The sequence below is a fragment of the Scardinius erythrophthalmus genome (assembly GCF_964197995.2).
Source record: "Scardinius erythrophthalmus genome assembly, chromosome: 6".
Lineage (NCBI taxonomy): Eukaryota > Metazoa > Chordata > Actinopteri > Cypriniformes > Leuciscidae > Scardinius > Scardinius erythrophthalmus.
In genome coordinates, this window is record NC_138226.1 from 2,230,854 (window position 1) to 2,253,057 (window position 22,204).

A 22,204-nucleotide genomic window follows, 5' to 3' on the forward strand; every position below is an offset into this window, starting at 1 on the left:
GGATTACAGAGATTTAACAAACAAACTAATGAACTTAAGGTCATGCATAAACTAAACGGGTAGGATTTCTGTACTCAAAAAAAAAAACTTTAACTATTTCTACCTATTTGATTGTATTAAAATAATCATATTTTCAAAATGCATTTTTTCAAATGATTGTAAAAACAATTGTGTTAATGTGAATTAGCTGTGGAACAAGCAATATTCAGAAATTATACAAATACACAGAATATTATACAGAATACAAACAAATTATTGATGATAAATATATTTAAAGCACATTCAGTTTATTAATACTATTGCAGAAATCGCACCCGTTTTATTTATGCATGACCGACAAATATGCATCGCATTTCGTTTATTAGTTAAAATTAAAACGGCGTAATACAAATGGATGGAAATTTTATATGCAATTCAAATACATGAAATTTAAATTTAGGCATAAATATTTTTGCAGTGCATGATCAAATCAACCCACGTCACTAATCTAATCACAGACCAGTTTAATTGAGTTAATGTTTGAAACATAAAACATCAAATTCATTATTTCAATGTATACAAAAATAAATAAGATTGCACTGTATAAAATGTTCTGTGAAACACAAAAGACGGCGTTTGGCAGAATGTCAACGCCACTGAAGTATCATAACCCTCAGATCTCAGATTCATCTATGATTCGACTCCAGGAGACTTCAAATACAGTGCAACGTTCTTTTAGGAGCTTGATAGTGTAAAATCATCCAGTTCAGTGTGAAAGCAGCATTCAGCACAGCATTTCACAGAAGAGGAGGAGGGGATGACTAGATACACAGAACCAATCAAGGCACAGGAGTGAAACGTGGCACGTGTTATGAGCTTGTTATGGGCGTGTTAGTAGCGTGTTGTGAGCGTGTAATGGGCGTGTTATGAGCGTGTTGGGCGTGATATGAGCGTGTTGTGGGCGTGTTGTGGGCGTGTTATGGCCGTGTTATTAGCGTGTTGTGAGCGTGTTATGGGCATGTTACGAGCGTGTTGTGGGTGTGTTATTAGCGTGTTATGGCCGTGTTATTAGCGTGTTGTGAGCGTGTTATGGGCATGTTACGAGCGTGTTGTGGGCGTGTTATTAGCGTGTTATGGGCGTGTTATTAGCGTGTTATGAGCGTGTTGTGGGTGTGTTACGGGCGTGTTCCGAGCGTGTTCCGGGCGTGTTCCGAGCGTGTTCCGAGCGTGTTATGAGCGTGTTGTGGGCGTGTTATTAGCGTGTTGTGGGCGTGTTACGGGCGTGTTACGAGCGTGTTCCGAGCGTGTTATGAGCGTGTTGCGGGCGTGTTATTAGCATGTTATGGGTGTGTTATGAGCATGTTATGAGCGTGTTGTGGGCGTGTTATGAGCGTGTTGTGGGCGTGTTATTAGCATGTTATGGGCGTGTTATGAGCGTGTTGTGGGCGTGTTATGAGCGTGTTGTGGGTGTGTTATGGGCGTGTTATGAGCGTGTTGTGGGCGTGTTATGAGCGTGTTGTGGGCGTGTTATGAGCGTGTTGTGGGCGTGTTATTGGCATGTTATGAGCGTGTTATGGGTGTGTTATGGGCGTGTTATGAGCGTGTTGTGGGCGTGTTATGAGCGTGTTATGAGCGCGTTGTGGGCGTGTTATGAGCGTGTTATGAGCGTGTTGTGGGCGTGTTATTAGCGTGTGAGCATGCCCAGATTGAGCAGGATGGAGCTGAGGTTGATGTTGAGAAAGGCTTGAGAACGGTCAGCGGTTCGGTGCATCTCTTGCAGCAACAAATGCAGCGACGACACTTCAAACAGACGCTTGTTCTTCCTGCAACCAAACAGAACCACAGCTGAACCTCCCAATACACACATGACCTACAGCTGATCCCTCTTCAACAGGACCGACAGGAAGAAGGTTTTCCAGTGAAGTCCCCTCGTGAGAGGGACCTCATGCATGAAGATAATGTGAAAAAATTACATTATGAATATTGTGTAAAATATTATTTGGCAAATATTTAGTTTCTGTTACGTTACATAATTGCATTTTTTTATCTAGTCAGTGTAGTACTGTACTGATAAATGTGTTATTTATTTTAATTACATTTTATTTATTTATTTATTTTATTTTTTATTTAAATCAAATGTTTTTTCTCTTATTTATTTATTATTTACTTAAATATTTTATTTATTTGCATTAATTTCAAAATGCATTTGTATTTTTATTAATTTATTAGTTATTTTAATCAAATGTGATATTTCTTTATTTTATTTTAATCAAATGTATTTAATCATTTTCATATTTTATTTCTTTATTTTAATTTACTGTATTCAAATATATTAATTTATTAACTTTAAATCAAATGTGATTTATTTAGTTAATTTGTTTAATCTTATTTGTATTTATTGTAACAAATATTTATTTATTTAACTTCATTAACTTATTAGTTATTAGAATCAAATTTGATTTGATACTCAAATATATTTATTTATTTAGTTAATTGGTTTAATCTTAATTTATTATTTATTTAAATAATATTTTTATATTTATTTAAATTAATCTGATTCAAATGTATTAATTTATTAGTTATTTGAATCAAATGTGATTTATTTTATTATTTTTTATTTACAATTAAATGTAATTATCTTGTTAGTTAATTGGATTAATCTTAATCTTATTTTTATTTCTTATTATTTAAATATTTTTTATTTATTTTAATTTTATTACAAAGTGTTCATTTATTACTTATTTTAATCAAATGTGATTTTTTCCAAATGTGTTTTTTAAATTTTATTTAGTTAGTTAATTTCAACCTTATTGTTATTATTTATTTATTATTACACAGTTAATTATTTATTATTACACAGTTTTCCTCTAAACGTTTGTCCCTTGCGGGTCCCTGGACCCGTTTGAGAACCCCCGTGTTAGAGGAGGAGAGACTAACCGGACACTGGAGAGCTTCTGGAGGAGCATGAGCATCTTCTCCATCAGTGACGGCTCCACACGAGGGTTACGGAGGAACATCGAGGCGCAGCGGAAGAAATCTTCTGTGCTGCACTGATCCAGAAAAGCCGACAGCAACCCTGATGGACAGAGGAACATCAGTCAGGGATTCTCATTGTGGGAAAAATCTGTCATATTGTCACTTTTTTCATGGACTATGCACTTTTATGATGGATGGATGCACTTTTATGATGGATAGATGCACTTTTATGATGGATGGATGCACTTTTATGATGGATAGATGCACTTTTATGATGGATAGATGCACTTTTATGATGGATGGATGCACTTTTATGATGGATAGATGCACTTTTATGATGGATAGATGCACTTTTATGATGGATGGATGCACTTTAATGATGGATAGATGCACTTTAATGATGGATAGATGCACTTTTATGATGGATAGATGCACTTTTATGATGGATAGATGCACTTTTATGATGAATAGATGCACTTTTATGATGGATAGATGCACTTTAATGATGAATAGATGCACTTTTATGATGGAAAGATGCACTTTAATGACGGATAGATGCACTTTAATGACAGATAGATGCACTTTAATGACGGATAGATGCACTTTAATGACAGATAGATGCACTTTAATGATGGATAGATGCACTTTTATGATGGATAGATGCACTTTAATGATGGATAGATGCACTTTAATGATGGATAGATGCACTTTAATGATGGATAGATGCACTTTTATGATGATAGATGCACTTTTATGATGAATAGATGCACTTTTATGATGGATAGATGCACTTTTATGATGGATAGATGCACTTTTATGATAATTAGATGCACTTTTATGATGGATAGATGCACTTTAATGATGAATAGATGCACTTTTATGATGGATAGATGCACTTTTATGATGGATAGATGCACTTTTATGATGGATAGATGCACTTTTATGATGGACAGATGCACTTTTATGATGGATAGATGCACTTTTATGATGGATGGATGCACTTTAATGATGGATAGATGCACTTTTATGATGACAGATGCACTTTTATGATGGATAGATGCACTTTAATGATGGATAGATGCACTTTAATGATGGATAGATGCACTTTTATCATGGATAGATGCACTTTAATCATGGATAGATGCACTTATGATGGATAGATGCACTTTTAAGATGGATGGATGCACTTATGATGGATAGATGTACTTATGATGGATAGATGCACTTTTATGATGGATAGATGCACTTTTATCATGGATAGATGCACTTTAATCATGGATAGATGCACTTATGATGGATAGATGCACTTTTAAGATGGATGGATGCACTTATGATGGATAGATGTACTTATGATGGATAGATGCACTTTTATGATGGATAGATGCACTTTTATCATGGATAGATGCACTTTAATCATGGATAGATGCACTTATGATGGATAGATGCACTTTTAAGATGGATGGATGCACTTATGATGGATAGATGCACTTATGATGGATAGATGCACTTTTAAGATGGATGGATGCACTTATGATGGATAGATGTACTTATGATGGATAGATGCACTTTTATGATGGATGGATGCACGTTTTTAAGCTTCAGTCTGTTGGTTGCAATCCACTGCCATTATAAAACTTGGAAGAGCCAAGGATATTTTTTAATATAACTCTGATTGTATTCGTCTGAAAGAAGAAATTCATATACACCTGGGATGGCTTGAGGAAGAGTAAATCATGAAATGAGATTTTCATTTTAAAGTGAACTAATCCTTTAATTTCTGAACTTCTGCTTGCTGGTCCGACCTCTCTCACAGGTCTCAGGCCGTCTGTTAAAGTCTTTAGTCTGAGCTGATTTAGGACACATGGAGCACATTAAAGCTTCGACCAGACAACCACAGCTGACCTTGAGACGTGACCTCGCGCTCCACCCTTCACACGTTCACATAATTATCCTCCTGTAAAGCTCCCTAATTGCCAGGCCAGCTCACTGTAAAGTGCTCGCGCTACACACGTCTGTTCAGTGTCACGCGTAAGAAAGCGAAAGGCACATTCCTGGCCCTTCTCGTAAACGCACTCACTTTACGATTCGTGAGTGTTTTTCACCAGCTCACAGTCCACCGGGCCTGAACATGAGCAACACCACATCAAAATCACATCAGTGACCTGATACTGTACACCGCCGTTACACTGTGATGGGAATTTAATTAAACCTATTACTGAACCACAAAGACCATGACTGAATTAAATCAAGCATACTCCGGTTTTCAAACTGGAGTCCAGTGGGGAGCGCTTAGGTGTGCATGAAAAAGTAAAAAAAATAAGATTAAACTAAAAGAAAGAGTATTAAATTAATAAAAAAACGATATAAAATTTATCATAAAATTGGATTGAAATAAATAAAAACAACTCAATAAAACATTTGATTAAAATTATTACAATTATAATTTATTTAAATAAATTCAAATTGATTAAAATAAATATATTTTATTAAAATAAATTTATATTAAAAAAATATTAAAAACCAAAACAAATACATTTGTTTTCAATAAATAATAAATAAACAAACATTTATTTAAATAAATAAAACTACTTAAATACATAAATGCATTTTATTAAAACAAATTTAAATAAATAAACACAATTTGATATATAAGTAATAAATAAAAAAATAAAAAATAATAATTTGATTAAAACAAAACAAAATTTAATGGGATTAAATAAAATAAAAAATATTTAAATAAATAAAAATACTAAAATTAGCATTTTTAGCATTTGATTAGATTAAAATAAAATAAAATAATTTGATAAAAAATGCAAAAAACGCAATTTGATTTAAATAAGTAATAAATTAATACATTTGATTAAAATAAATAATTGGATTAAAACCAAAAAAATATTAAATTAAATTAAATAAATAAAAAATATTTGCAATGCAATCATGTACAAATATTTTACGCATTTTACTGGGTCTTTATACTTATAAAAATATAGGATTATTATTAAAAATTAAAAATATACTTATTAGGACTATTAAATTTAAGGAAGATCATATTTGGGAGCCCGTGGCATTAAAAGACTGAAAACCGATTAAACGATCATCAGAGTTGTGACTCTTCTATCAACAGCAGATTCACATGACTTCAGTATAGCGGACACGTCTCAATGGCGTGTAGCATGAAGTGTTTCTCACGTGACTCTGAGCTCATCTGTATCAGGACACCCGTGGACCGAGCCAGCAGACCGGGACTCCCTCCTCTCAGCAGAACCAGAACCACCGGCAGAGCCTGGTACTCCAGGAACAGCGCCTGTCCTTCATCGGTGCGCACCGCACACGCCAACACGTCTACAGCCTGAGCCAGAACGTCCACTACAGGAGAAGAAGTCGTCACCTTCATTTATACAGCGCTTTTAACACTATAGATCGTTCCAAAGCAGCTTTACAGTGATAATAGGAGATTACAGTAGCAGAGATTGTTTTGGCTTTACAGCAGCTCTAGAATAAAGTTATTGTCCAGCTAAAGTTAGTTTTGACTGATTCCCTTCCGTTGAAGACGCCGTTATTGAACTAAACTGAATCAACATTGAACACACTCAAGCTGAATAATAACAGAAGAACAAATCTGTGGGGTTTGGACTGATGGGTTAGTAGAGTCCCGAGTCCTACAGCTCCTCCTGTGCGACTTTAGGGAAAAATCGGGTCTATCGGAGACGTCCAATATATCTTAGGCGTGCTGAAAGAACACCACACACACACACACACACACACACACACACACACACGGTGTAATCACTGGGAGTTGAAAAATATCATACACCGGTGTTTTGCCGGATTAGAAGTTTATCAATGCATCATCTTTTTACTCTTTTAATTAATTTTATAACTGTATCATATATCTCTTTTAATTCCTTTAATAACTGTTTTAATTTTCCTTGCTTTTATTTTGTGGTTATTTTAATTCCTTTCTGTGTAAAGCACTTTGAATTACTATAGTGTATGAAATGTGCTGTATGAATAAACTTGCCTTGCCTTGAATAACGACACTACTGTTATCGCTGCTTTTAACTCGTTTCATAATGAACCTTACAGTTATTAAACTGAAGTAAATCATATTTGATGACGTTTGCATCCCTGATTCTGTTATTTTCCTGTTTATCATGTGAAGCTGCTTTGAAACAATCTAGCATTATTGAAATAAAGACTTGAAACAATATTCTAAATGCAAATATATAAATAAAACACAGAATCATTTATATATAGCACTGCAATATAAATGCACTTTTCAAGGAAACTTTATAAATTTTTGTATGATAAACCGTATTATACTATATTCATGTAATTCTGCTTCAGTAAATGTGTCTTGATTTAAGAACGTTTAGATATTTGTGCTGGAAAACGAGGATGATTTGCATCTTTTGAAGTGCAACATTTAATGCCATAAGATTTTCTGACTGAAAACTTTATAAGACCTCCAGTAGAATAGAGACTCGTGTTAATGAGATGTTTTAGACATTAATGCAGCTTGAGTTATTTATACTGACTATAGGAATGTTCACGACTTCAACGTTATTCATTTCCATGATGCATCTCCGATTTTTCTATGACTTTGGTGTCAGAAATAAACTTTATTAATGGAAAATTGACTTTGTGTGTTTTTTTAAGCCTATAAAGTATGAGATGGACAGCAGACTCGTGTACAACACTGCCATCTGCTGCAGAGACAGGCAAATCATCATGTCAGAGAGAGAGCAGAGGTCAAAAACATGCAGAGAACGAGCCTAAACGTGAACATACAACAATTGCTCATCATCACGAGCAAGTGTGTGTGTGTGTGTAATATATATATATATATATATATATATATATATATATATATATATATATATAATTCGTATTTTTATATATAATTAATATTTTTATATATACATGCATACCTAACCCATACATATATACATTAGTGGGCAAAAGTGATTTCCAGCCTAAAAAAAATTGTATCTTCGTTAAAAAAAAAATTCTTCAAAATTTTTGTTCAAATATTACGAAATATTTTGTAGTCATATTGCGCAGTTATGCTTGGAGTCGATTGTTTTATTAGTGATAATTACGCAATGCAACATGACAAATTGTGCCGCCATCATTTTGTACAAAGAAATGTTGAACACATGCAAAAACAAGAGAACCAATGAGATATTAATAACTGATTATGTTGCAATCAATGATTGTTTTTTCCTCTAAGCTTTTTGGCTTTTTATGCATTTGTTTTGTATAGTAAAATAAAAACCTGTTTGCTTTATTTGCCATATGATTTTGTCAGATAAATACCTTAACCAAGTTCTTCCCTCATATTTAAAATAATAATAAAAAAATCAAATATTTTCCTCATATTTTGATGGTTTAATTGAACTTGTTTATAATTAAAATGCAGTTGCTCATTTGCAACTTTAATGATATTAATGCATATAGTGATTGTCTATTTATCTTTACATTTATACATATATATATGATCACAAAAAGATACAACTTTTGATTTCAATAATGTATTAGTAAATGTTGAAATTAATATTAAGTAATATTAATAAATGCTTTAGAAGTATTTTTCATTGTTAGATCATGTTAACTAATGCTGGAACCTTATTGTAAAGTGTTACCAGAGAGAAAAAAACTATTCTTTTTGCACAATATGAAAATACTAAATGCACTGCATGATAATCACTGTCCTATATTTCCCTAAGTGATTCTGGTCTATTAGACTCATTTCAGGACATTATTGCTCAGACTTGTTTGACCTCGCCTTTTTTCCTTTTGGTTTGCTTAGTTGGGGACATTTAATTTAATATTCTGCCTGCATTGACACCATTTTATGAGAGCTGGATGAAACATCACAGTTTTCTCCAGAGTGGCTGTATATATATATATATAAATGAACTAAATTAATAACTTTTTTGCAAAAAAATGAACCATCACTGAACTTACTTAAGATGGACTATGACGCTATTTTCTTCTGGAAATAAACTTTGTTGCATTATTCTCCTGTTATCTCTGTAAAGCTGCTTTGAAACACTCTGTATTGTAAAAAGCGCTGTATAAATGAAGCTGACTCGACCTTGACTGATGGTTTTGATGATGATGAGGCTGCACAGAAAGCGTGTGTGAAGACAGGAGCTCTTAAACAGTGGACACACACGCGGGCGAGCCGGGTCACATGACCCTCGAGACACCTCCTCACCCAGCCGCCTCAGCGTGGAGGTCAGGACAGCGTGCTGGAAGAGAGAGAGCGAGATGTGGCGTTAAAACACACACCGCTGCAGGCACTGGGGCGTCCGTCTGCCTGCCTGCATCAAATCAACATCTAATAATAATACATTAGGAAACGTGTAAATGCTTTTTACAAAACTTCAGACAAAGCTAGTTTTTGGACATGCAGCAGACAAAAAATTAGCAAAACTTGTGATTTAAGCAGCTTCCTTTGATCTAAAGCATGTGGAAACTGAACTGTGAGAGATGATGATGATGATGAAGAAGAAGAAGCATCGCCTGCCTCAGATTGCTGAGCTTAATATTATTGTTTTATACATTTTTTCTCATTATTATTGGATTTTATTTATTTATTTTTATTCAATTATTTGTATTATTGTGTTTCTATTTAAGTGAAAATAATAAAAAAAAACACACGTTGCACTTTCATAATGTGCAGCCAGGCAGTTTTTTTAAATAGAGATCGATCAATATTAAAAATAACTGATTACAGATTATTTGTCCGTTTATATGTCCGATAATCGGTATGCAGAACCGATATGTAGTTTTACTTCCGTTTTGTTCAAATGTTGTGATCTTCATAATCACAATAATAATAGCATTATGACATGCTTTTTTACAACAGCAGAAATATTATTATCAATAGGCAAAATAAATTGGCAAAGTCTAATGTTTTTAAATGGAGAACATAAATTGCAAACTTGTCTGAAACCAAAGTTTAGCTGTTGTTTATTAAGCGAAAGAGTAAAGACAACAAGTTCACTGGAATAATTATACATGTTTGGTCAGGAAAAAAACAAACAAAAACAGTGAAGACATTACATTAGGGTCCATTTCGAATCGCATTTTATGAGAATTATTGGGAGAAAAAAATTTAAATATCGGTAAAACCGATTATCGGTCAATTTTAAGGGGATAGTTCCAAACCCATAAGACTTTTGTTCATCTTTAAAACACAAATTAAGTTATATTTGAGTGCTCTATGTATGTTCACTGATCAATGTAAATAAAAAAGCCTACATTTAATCTGTTCATCATAGAAAGCTATCGTGTCTCTTCAGAAGGCTTGGATTAAATGGCTCGATTCATACATATTTAATTTTTGATCTCTTTATGAACGTTTTTGAAGTGTAGCCCTAACAGAAATCTTTCGGATTTTAAAGTTTTGAAAAGCTTTGTTTCTCCAATCACAACTGATTGCATTCATTTTGCCATTTGTTGATAAAGTCAGATGGTAGCACAACTTCCTTACTTGAGTGAAAGTACAGATTCTACTGGTCAAATATTACTCAGTTACAAGTAAAAGTTGTAAAGACCGATTTTTACTTAAGTAAAAGTACAGAAGTTCTCGTATTTAAAAAAAGTACTTAATTATCAAAAGTAACAAGTAAATGTCAATACATTGTTTTATTATTGTTGCATTGTTGTATGTAACACTTACAGTACCTTATGCCTCTGAATCTATGCCTGCCTACCCTCATATCAATATCACATTTATTTCTAGAACACAGTTCCAGTAGTGGGATTGAATGTGAGATTGAATAAGTCACTCAATAACGTCCACAAAGGTTTCGGACACCCAAATAATTCCCTGTTTAAAGTTTTTTGGTTTTTAGTATGAATATGTTAGCCTTATTGTTATCTATAAGCTCCAAAACAATGAACAATGAAAAAAGAAGACCAAACCCAACGTTGAAAATGAAAATCAGGTTGATGTCAGAATCCAACATCAGTCGAGTTCTGACGTCAACCTGACGTTCATTTCCAACCAAAATGACGTTACTACTTTCTACTCAAGGACTTTGACAGAAATGTAGTGGAGTAAAAAGTACGATATTTGTCTTTCAAATGTAGTGAAGTTAAAGTAAAAAGTTTCCAGAAAAAAATAATACTCAAGTAAAGTACAGATACTCAAAAAGTGTACTAAAGTACAGTACTCCGGTAAATGTAGTTTGTTCCTGTCCACCTCTGATGATGGGCCACGGGTGTGTTTGGTACCTGTGTGCTGCGCTCCAGAAGCATCAGACAACAGTAGATACAGCGGATCAGAGACAGCAGGAGAGACGACTCCATCACTGACGCCTGATGAAGATGCTCCACCAGCACTGGCAGCGCCTGACAACATCACAATAATCACAGGATAATACTTTACAACCACATGCACAATTATCATACACTTATTTTTAAGCGACCAGCTGTTAGAATCCTGAAATGTTTAATAAATGATTTTTATAATGTTTTAAAATCATGCTGGAGAACCCGTGAACTCAGAATCGACCTTTAAAAGGTTAGTCACCCAAAAATTTAAGTTCTGTCAGTAATTACTCGCCCTCATGTCGTTCCAAATATGTAAGACCTTCGTTCATCTTCAGAACACAAAGTAAGATATTTTCAATGACATTTGAGAGCTTTCTGACCCTTCATTGACAGCAATTTAATTACCACTTTCAAGGCCCAGAAAGATAGTAAAGACATCGTTAAAATAGTCCATGTGACTAAAGTGGTTCAAATGTATGTTATGAAGCAACAAAAATACTTTTTTTGTGCAAAAAACAAACAAAAATAACTTTATTCAGCAATTTCGTCTCTTCTGTGTCTCAGTAAACACAGTTAAGCACTTCCTGGTTCTGCGTCAGAACGCCGGCTCATTGGCCGACGCTGGTCATGTGAGCACCACGACACATGCGTGTGAAGCTGATGCAGGAGCTGGCCAATGGCGAGCCGGCGTTCTGACGTAGAACCAGGAAGTGCTTAACTGTGTTTACTTAGAAATTGCTGAATAAAGTCGTTATTTTTGTGTGTTTGCACACACGCTTCATAACATAAATTTGAATCACTGTAGTCACATGGACTATTTTAACGATGTCTTTACTACCTTTCTGGGCCTTGAAAGCTGCAGTGACGTTGCTGTCTATGGAGGGATCAGAAAACTCTCGGATTTAATCTAAAATATATTAATTTGTGTTCTGAAGATGAAGGAAAGTCTTACGGATTTAGAACGACATGAGGGCGAGTAATTACTGACAGAGTTTTTATTTTTGGGTGAACTAACCCTTTAATGCACATTTATTCAAAGAAAATAAAATTTGTATTCATAATCCTCATTAATTTAATGACGTTCTACATTTGTAAAGCTCTTTTTCTGCTTAAGTGTGCTGGGGAAAAATAACCACCAATCAAATCCCAATGAGTAAAATCAATCTCACCATACATTATATCCTGATGAACATCACTCAGAAACGTGTCGGATTACAGAGTCTGTGCTGATTAATTTATGAGTATAACAAAAATAAATTCAAGTAAAACATCTGGATGCTTTACAGTAATCAGAACGAGGTGGTTTCACATCACAGGAATGAGAATTGAGGAAAATGTTTAATTGCCATGAAAATAACGTCATGCTTTTTACTGATCATTAAAAACTAGGGATGCACCGAAATGAAATTCTTGGCCGAAGCCGAAGCCGAATAATAATGAAATGCTTGGCCGAAGGCCGAATACCGAACGCAGTGTTTCGCATCTTTTTCCATTTATTTTGACAATATTTTTAATATTTTGTGTTGCTTTTCAGAGAAATAAATCAAATATCAAAAATACTATTTCAAAATATTTATTTAACACTGAACATTTTTTTTTAACATTCCAGCAGATATTATACAAACAAAGCACAATATAACTTAAAATAAATAAATTAGTAAAATAAAAAAATATTTTATGATACTTATTACAGCTACTATTAAAGCTATCAGTCAAGAGCAGTGAGTGATTTTCTCTTTGCATTTTGTTGTTTTATTAACATTAAAGGGATAGTTCTATACATTTAAATTGTCATAATTTACTCAAACTCAAATAAGTTTCTTTCTTCTGTTGAAAATAATAGTTACTGAGCCACATTCTTCAAAATATTAATATTAGAAAAATATTAGAAGGAAATTAATGCCGGTTTGGAACAACATCAGAGTGCGTAAATAATGAGATAATTTTTATTTTTGGGTGAACTATTCCTTTAAGGACAAGCGGCAGCGTGTTTTCTATTCTGCTACTGTCTCTTTAAGAGCTGCGCGCGACTCGTCTAATATACACGCATTTGACAAGCAGATTTTCTCCATGATTTTCTCTCAATTTTCTCAAGTTTGCTTTCACTTTAGACATAACCGACTTTGTTTATGTAAACCTTGTGTATTTGACAGTATTAGCACAATAAGACTCGAAAGATAACTTAGTATCCAGGCACTGGTAGACAGGCCATGTGAGCTTCACATAATTTAACGTACGCACTGAGAAACGCGCATCAGCACGCAAATTAAATGTTTAACCGACAAGTCATTATTGCACATGCAAATTATGAACTTTTTGCGAACTGCAGTGACCCGTTCCGCTGCGTTAACATTTTAATCATGTGATGCATGATGTTAGGGGTGTCTTGATTTGAAGTGATAAATTAAACTTGAAGTACTGTAGGCTACGTTTTTGCAGATGCACCCCTCTGGACAATTCAGCAGAACAGTGTCTGCAAACGGCCGTTTTTGCCTCTTTCTCTGACACTTTAAAGTGCTTCCACACTGCTAACATGTTTGCTGCATAAAGCGCGCGCCTCTCACTCTACGCGGGTTAATATTTGATCACGTCATTAAAAACGTCATTGTTCGGCAAAATTTATTCGGCCTTTTTACTTATTCGGCTGAACACCGAAAGTGCTTTTTTGACTATTTTCGGCCGAATATTTTCGGTTGCCGAACATTCGGTGCATCCCTATTAAAAACCAGCTTCATTTATAACACTTTACAAGACGACCTCATTTGTCATGATTGGTTACTGCATTAACTACAGTAACATAAACTAACCAGAAGCAATATATTTTTTACTGCATTTATTAACCTTTTTTTAATGTTCATGTTAGTTTACAGTGCATTAACTAATATTAGCAGATGGTTGTTTTGTTTTAGGAGTTTTCTGTATGTTGTAAGATATGTTTATGTATATGTTTGCATGTACAGTATACGTAGGTGGCATGTGCATGTATAGGAATGTTACGTTTATTTGTGCATGCATGTATCGTATGTATGTATAAAATCTATATATAGTTAATAACTGCAGAAGGAATTATGCAGAAGGAGTTTGTTTTTTGTTTGCATAAGGAAAATACGGAGGATCTTTGGATTTGATTCTGTTAAGTTTATCTGTCCTCTATATATTTCTCCAATAAATAAATAATTAGTCAATGTTAAGATTAACATTAATTAAGATTAATAAATCCAGTAGAAGTATTGTTCATTTTTTAGTTCATATTATCTAATGTGGTTAATAAATGTTTACGAATGAAACCTTATTGTAAAGTGTTACCATTTAATTTTCATTACGCAAAACAGAAAACTTGAAATATGATCTGGACAGGTTTTCATGAAGTCTTTTCACAGTGTAAGACATGGACATTGACAAACCTTGGCACATCTCTCATGCAGTGACGGGCGTAGGGTGTTCGTGAGGTTTGACCCGTCTCTGACCTCAACGAGCTGACCGTCCACGACCCAATCCAACAGAACCGCCAGCAGCTTCACTGACGGCCCGGGTACAGCGGCCTGACAAACACACAAAACAACAACCCAGCTTACAAAAATATGTTCTGATGTTCTCAGTTTTTTTGTTTTCATTTTTTCTCGTTTAAGCGAAGGTAACCAAAAACATTAATAGTATATTTCATTTTAACATGTTACAAACATTATGGGGACATTAGGTTTTGAATATGTTAAACGTTATGAAACAAGTAGTCATTTTAAAAACATTAGATGAACATTTAATGAACGATGTATAAATTAAACAACTGGTAGAGTCACATAAATTCTTATTAAAATCATGTTCTTTCAAGAACATGTTCTTTCAAGTTAAAATCAAGTTATTAAAATCGCGTTCTTCTTCTTCTGAGGTAAATTCAAGGTCTTCCAAACTCGATGAAAAGCAGAGGAATGATGAAGTTTGATGCTTTGTTTTGAGGTAATAAGGGCGTTTACAGGTTCGCGTTCCTTCACGTGGACGATTAGCATGTGAATCACTCGTGTGCGCATGGGTGTGGTCACATTAGAGATAATGAGCATGCGCTTGAGAAACTGTACCTCTCGTTGCTTTTGTACGGATTACTTAAACAATATTTGTTTTTGATATTAAAGGGGTGGTATAATGCCCTTTTCACAAGATGTAAAATAAGTCTCTGATGTCCCCAGAGTGTGTGTGTGAAGATTTAACTCAAAATACCCCACAGATATTTTTATATAGCATGTTAAAGTTGTCACTTTTTGAGGGTGAGCAAAAACACACCGTTTTTGTATCTGTCCCTTTAAATGCAAATGAGCCGCTGCTCCCGGCACAGGGGGTGGAGCTTCAACAGCTTGTGTCATTTTACCTCACACACACATGCACTGGAGATTTCAAAAACTTGTAGCCTTTTATGTTCAAACCAGAGTCAGACAATGATGGAGAGACTCGAGAAGAAGTGACAACATGTAGAATACAACATTTCTGAATGGTTAGTTGATGAGTTTATGTCGCTGATGTGTAGTTATCTTCTAGTCATTGATTAGCATATTCTGTCATGATAATCTATAAATCGTGTTCAGGGGGCGGGGTTTATGTAAATTCTAGGGTTGGTGATGTCACTAACCCGGGAGGAATGTGGTGTAGTCTCTACCAGCCGTTTGTTGTAGTCCTTAAAAAGCGATTTCTTTAAAAGCAAATATCTCCCTTTGCTTTGAACTTTGAGCGTTGTAACTTTGCAGATGTTGTTTATGATCAAACAGCAACATTACACACTAACTAAAGTTAGAAAAGTCAAATCATATTCAACCCCCCTTTAATTACTTAATTTAATAGACACTTCAAGCTTTCTAAAGACATATGTCTGTGTGGCAAGTATTCGCTGAGTTACAGTTCATTTTCTGTGGCGTTTCAGAATGAACTTCACACTGAGAGAGACGGCAGAACGCGCATCGTGTTTATTTTCTTTATTTTACGAAAAGCATAACATTTTGTTGTTATTGTGAGTGTACACAAATAAAAGTAGACATTTATTAGTTTTGAATAGTTATTTGAGTCTCTTTCGCACTGATAAGAATAAAAGCGAGGTGGTCACGCCGGCCGATCCCTGGGGGTTAAAGGGGTCATGACAGGTTCGGGAACAAAAACTCTTTTTACTGGAAGAACGTTTGAATGAACACTGACAGAATGTTTCATTAATGATGTTAAAGCACCACAGGAGCTTCACTTATCTTCAGTAGCCACTGCCATTACAGTTTCCCAGCATGCCAGTGACTAATTGACTGGTCCAATCACAGGTTGCTGGTGACCGCAGCTCAGCTTCATCAACACACACTCGTTAAACCAAGCCCACGAGGTGAACTGAGAACAGTGTCGTGGATGGTTTGCGTTTGACTCACCTTTCCTGATGCCTTTGACGGAGGATTTTCTGGTTTGCAGGCTTTGGGAACAGCAGTTTCTCTCCCCCGGTGTGTCGTGAAGGACTCGTACTTTCTCTGTGAGAACAAAAACACGCATCAGGTTTATATCAGTGATGCACGAGCTCAAAGCTTCAGCAGAGAAGAGCAGGTTTCTAAGTTCAATTGTTCTAAATATATATTCACTACCGATCAAAAGCTTGGAATCATAATCATCATTTGAAAGAGTCTTTTCTGCTCATTAAGGCTGCATTTATTTCGTCAAAAATACAATAAATTGTGAAATATTATTACAATGTAAAACATCTGTTTTCTATGTGAATATATAGTAAAGTGTAATTTATTCCTGTGATCAAAGTTGAATTTTCAGCATCATTACTCCAGTCTTAAGTGTCACATGATCCTGCAGAAATCATTCTGATATGATGATTTGATGCTCAAGAAACATTTATGATTATTATCAATGTTGAAAGTTCATACTGGTTTTGTGGAACCATGCGATACATTTTATTTTTCCGGATTCTTTGATGAATAAGGTTCAAAAGAACAGCATTTATTTGAAATAGAATCTTTTGTAACATTTTAAATGTCTTTACTGTCACTCTTGATCAATTTAATGTGTTCAAAAATATGAATTACTATTTAAATCTTGCTTACACTAAACTTTTGAGTGGTAATGTATCATAGTTTCTACAAAAATATGAAGCAACAAAAACTGTTTTCAACATTAATAATAATTAAAGCTGCAAGCAGCGTTTATCGGGGTTCAAGCAATTAAGGCCTTTAAGGCCTTTAAGCATAAAAGCATCAAAAGTTATTAAGATTTATTTAGCAAGCATGTAACTACTGACATAATAGATGAAAAAGACCATTTACCATAGGAAATATATGGTTTTAAAGCTTTTAACAGTTATAGCGCCACCTTTGGTCCGATCTCCATAAAATTTGGCATGCTTGTTAATGATGTTATTTCACATATGTTCACCAATTTTTGTGAAGTTCTGAGTTTTTATTTATGATTTATAGGCTTTTTTATTTATTTTGCCCCGCCCATTTTATAAATGACCCTATTACAGCCATCCAAATGCAAAAGTTCAACTTTTTTTGATAATTATTGATCTAGAGAGTCCAGAGAATTGTCCTAGACTGGTTTGGTTCCGATCGGGCGAAAAACCAGGGACTAGTTCGCAAAAGTAGGTTTTTAACATATTCATGAATATTTAATTAACTGTTTGATTGACAGAAATGGTTCTTGAGGCAAAGTTGTTCAGCATGAGCAGATATATCAAATGATATGCTTTTTGTGACGATAAGTGTAACACCACGTGATTACAGAGCCAAAAAACTCGTTAGCGCCAACTAGTGGCCGATTTCTTTCAAAATTCTTACAGACCTCTAGGGCCATGAGTCGAACATGCCCATCGAGTTTCGTTCCGATCGGCCTCCGTTAACCTTGTCTAATAGGTGCTCAACTTCATTGGCCAATGGCGGCCATGTTTTTTGAGATACGCCAATGTCCTCATAGACATACATGGCACCTTGGACCAAGACACTGCATACCAATTTTCAAGTCAATCGGACTAATGGTCAGGTGGTTATAGCCCTTTTCATGTTTTTTTCATGTTATAGCGCCACCTAGTGTTCAATCGTCGCGATTTTTTTACTGTGACCCCAGAATGAACCCATACACATGTGTACCGAGTTTGGTGAAGCTATCTTATTTACTTTTTAAGTTATAGCCATTTTAGTAAAATAGGCTCCTCCCACAACGATTATTTTGCGCCCCCTAGCGTCCATGAATCGAAATTTCAACATTTTTTCGATAATTATTGATCTTCAGACTCCAGAGAACATTTCTGCACTGGTTTGGCTCCGATCGGGCAAAAAACCAGGGACTAGTTCGCAAAAGTAGATTTTCGACAAAATTCAAAATGGCGGAAAATCTATCATGACGGAAATGAAATCGGAGATATACGTTTTGTTCGTCAGGCGTCCAGCTTTCCAATGATATAAGACACTTGAGTCTGCGACATACGGTCTAGGAGTTATGAGCAGTTTCGCGCTTTTGGTTGCTATAGCGCCACCTATGGGCCAATCGGGGTCATAATCTCTGAACCTCTCCTCGATTTTTGTACTACCATCTGGCAAAGTTTCAATGCTCTAGCCCTTACGGTTTGGGCTGCACGATGCGTTTTACGGCAGAATAATAATAATAATAATAATAATTAAAGCTGCAAGCAGCATTTATCGGGGTTCAAGCAGTTAAGGCCTTTAAGGCATTTAAGCACAAAAGCATCAAAAGTTATTAAGATTTATTTAGCAAGCATGTAACCACTGACATAATAGATGGAAAAGACCATTTACAGCCAATACAGGCAATTTGCCATGGGATATATATGGTTTTAAAGCTTTTTAACAGTTATAGCGCCACCTATGCTCCGATCTCCATAGAATTGTTTACTGTGACCTCAAATTGAACCCATACACATGTGTACTGAGTTTGGTGAAGATATCTCATTTACTTCTTGAGTTATAGCCATTTGAGTAAAATAGGCTCCTCCCACAACGATTTGCCACATTCTAGAATTATTTAATATGATTCTAGCATGATTTACTATCATATACCATGTTCCAGAATGATTTATTAGGATTCTAGCATGATTTACCTTGATACACCTCATTTCAGTATTATTTACTATGATTTACAATGTTTCTAGCATGATTAACCACATTACTAGCAAATATGTGAAGTGTCAGTGCAAATGAGGTGATGAACACTGACAAAATATTATTGTGTTATAATAGTTAGTTATATACGTGATTTTTAGTGTGTGTCCAAGTATGAATGCAAAAGCACATGTAAAATATTTCATTATTAAGTAGAATGGCCAGCAGAGGGCAGTAGAAGACCACTTATTGGCTCACTTTCACTTTAAACCAGTTTTCTGCACTAAAGCAAACCAGTTTTTCCATGTTAACTCAATGCATGCTTACACACACACACACACACACACACACACACACACACACACACACACACACACACACACACAAACACACACACACACACACACACACACACACAAACACACACACACACACACACACATACACACACAGCATAGTTAACCGTGATTTACCATGATATACCACGTTCTAGTATTATTTACCAGGAGATAAACGACAATCTAGTATTATTTACTTTGATTTACCATGTTTCTAGCCTGATTTATCACATTACTAGCAATTATTTGAAGTGTCAGTGCAAATAAAGTGATTAACACTGACAAAATATGATTGTGTTATAATAGTTATTGCTATATAAGTGATTTTTTTTGTGTGTATTCAAGTATGAATGCAAGCACATGTTGAAATATTTCATTAATAAGTAGAATGGCCAGCAGAGGGCAGTAGAAGACCACTTATTGGCTCACTTTCACTTTAAACCTCATGATTTTGACCAGTTTTCTGCACTAAAGCAAACCAGTGTTTCCATGTTAACTCAATAATGCATAATTGCTACATATGCTACACACAATAATGCTACACACACACACACACACACACACACACACACACACACACACACACACACACACACACACACACACAAATGTTTCAGTGATATTGGTGTCACATTCACCTTCATCACATTCACCTTCTGTCTTCATCACATTCACCATCTGTCGTCATCACCTGCACCTGCTCCTCATCACCCTCCTCATCATCACCTGCTCCTCATCATCATAACCGTCACCTGTTGTCCTTGTCTTGATCTGTGTATTTAAGTTCCCCTCTCATCCATTATCATTGTCGGTTATTGTTTGTTCACTAGCACTCTGTTATGTTTGTTTTCATGTTGGAAAATAAAACCTTTGTTATATTTGTACCACACACACACACACACACACACACACACACACACACACACACACACACACACACACACACACACACACACACACCATCATTTATCATGATTTACCATGGCTGATACCAATACCAATATGAGAAAATGACTATTTTAAACAGCAGGGGGCAGTAAAATACCACTTATTGGCTTAACATGCCATTAAATCATATCATTTTCACCTTTTTAACTGTTATAGAGGCAAATTTTGTCCGATCTGTCTGAAAATTTTCATGCTTGTTCAGGGTGATATTTCACACGTTCTGACTTGTTTTTAAGAAGGTCTGAGCATTGATTAAAGAGATATAGGCTTTCGGGGACACTTGGTAAAGGCCAGATTTTGAAGTGAACCTATTATAGCTATCCAAATGAAGTAGTTCAACTTTTTCTGACAATTATTGATCTAGTGAGTCCAGAGAATTGTATTGCACTAGTTTTGAACATTATGATATGAAAATTATATGATCAGACATGGAAAAGACCATTTACAGCCAATACAGGCAGTTTACCATAGGAAATATATGGTTTTAAAGCTTTTTAACAGTTATAGCGCCAACTATTGTCCAATCTCCATAAAATTTTGCAAGCTTGTTTGTGATGTTATGACACATATGCTCACCAATTTTTGTGAAGTTCTGAGTTTTCATTTAGGATTTATAGGCTTTTGAGTGTATTTTGCCACACCCATTTTATAAATGACCCTATTACAGCCATACAAATACAAAAGTTCAACTTTTTTTTGATAATTATTGATCTAGAGAGTCCATAGAATTGTCCTAGACTGGTCTGGTTCCGATCGGGCAAAAAACCAGGGACTAGTTCGCAAAAGTAGGTTTTTAACATATTCATGAATATTTAATGAACGGTTTGATTGACAGCAATGGTTCTAGAGGCAAAGTTGTTCAGCATGAGCAGATCTATCAAATGATATGCATTTTGTGACAATATATCTAACACCACGTGATTACAGAGCCATAAAACTCGTTAGCGCCAACTAGTGGCCGATTTCTTTCAAAATTCTTACAGACCTCTAGGGCCATGAGTCGAACATGCCCACCGAGTTTCGTTCCGATCGGCCTCCGTTAACCTTGTCTAATAGGTGCTCAACTTCATTGGCCAATGGCGGCCATGTTTTTTGAGATACACCAATGTCCTCATAGACATACATGGCACCTTGGACCAAGACACTGCATACCAATTTTCAAGTCAATCGGACTAACGGTCAGGTGGTTATAGCCTGTTTTATGTTTTTTTCATGTTATAGCGCCACCATGTGGCCAATCGCCGCGATTTTTTTACCGTGTCCTCAGATTGACCTCTTACATATGTGTACCAAGTTTGTTGAAAATACCTCATTTACTTCTGGAGTTATAGCCATTTTAGTAAAATAGGCTCCGCCCACAACGTTAATTTTGCGCCCCCTAGCGACCCTGAATCGAAATTTCAACTTTTTTTCGATAATTATTGATCTTCAGTCTCCAGAGAACAATTCTGCACTGGTTTGGTTCCGATCGAGCAAAAAACCAGGGACTAGTTCGCAAAAGTAGGTTTTCGACAAAATTCAAAATGGCGGAAAATCTATCATGACGGAAATGAAATCGGAGATATACGTTTTGTTCGTCAGACGACCAGCTTTCCAATG

The 22,204-nt window shown here is 35.2% G+C and overlaps 1 protein-coding gene across 2 annotated transcripts in view; it reads right to left on the reverse strand.

Annotated features, from left to right (window-relative positions):
* Positions 1 to 344: 344 nt before the first annotated feature.
* The window catches only part of ccdc138 (coiled-coil domain containing 138), a 38,375-nt gene continuing 16,515 nt past the window's right edge, over positions 345 to 22,204 (reverse strand). For both annotated transcript variants that reach the window (XM_081367684.1, XM_081367683.1), the window contains 7 exons: positions 16,635 to 16,730; positions 14,649 to 14,786; positions 11,206 to 11,322; positions 9,056 to 9,212; positions 6,145 to 6,321; positions 2,917 to 3,055; positions 345 to 1,802 (listed from right to left, as the gene is read on the reverse strand). In XM_081367684.1, the coding sequence (XP_081223810.1) occupies positions 1,664 to 1,802; positions 2,917 to 3,055; positions 6,145 to 6,321; positions 9,056 to 9,212; positions 11,206 to 11,322; positions 14,649 to 14,786; positions 16,635 to 16,730 (963 nt within the window). In that variant the 3' untranslated portion in view covers positions 345 to 1,663. The remainder of the gene's footprint in view (positions 1,803 to 2,916; positions 3,056 to 6,144; positions 6,322 to 9,055; positions 9,213 to 11,205; positions 11,323 to 14,648; positions 14,787 to 16,634; positions 16,731 to 22,204) is intronic.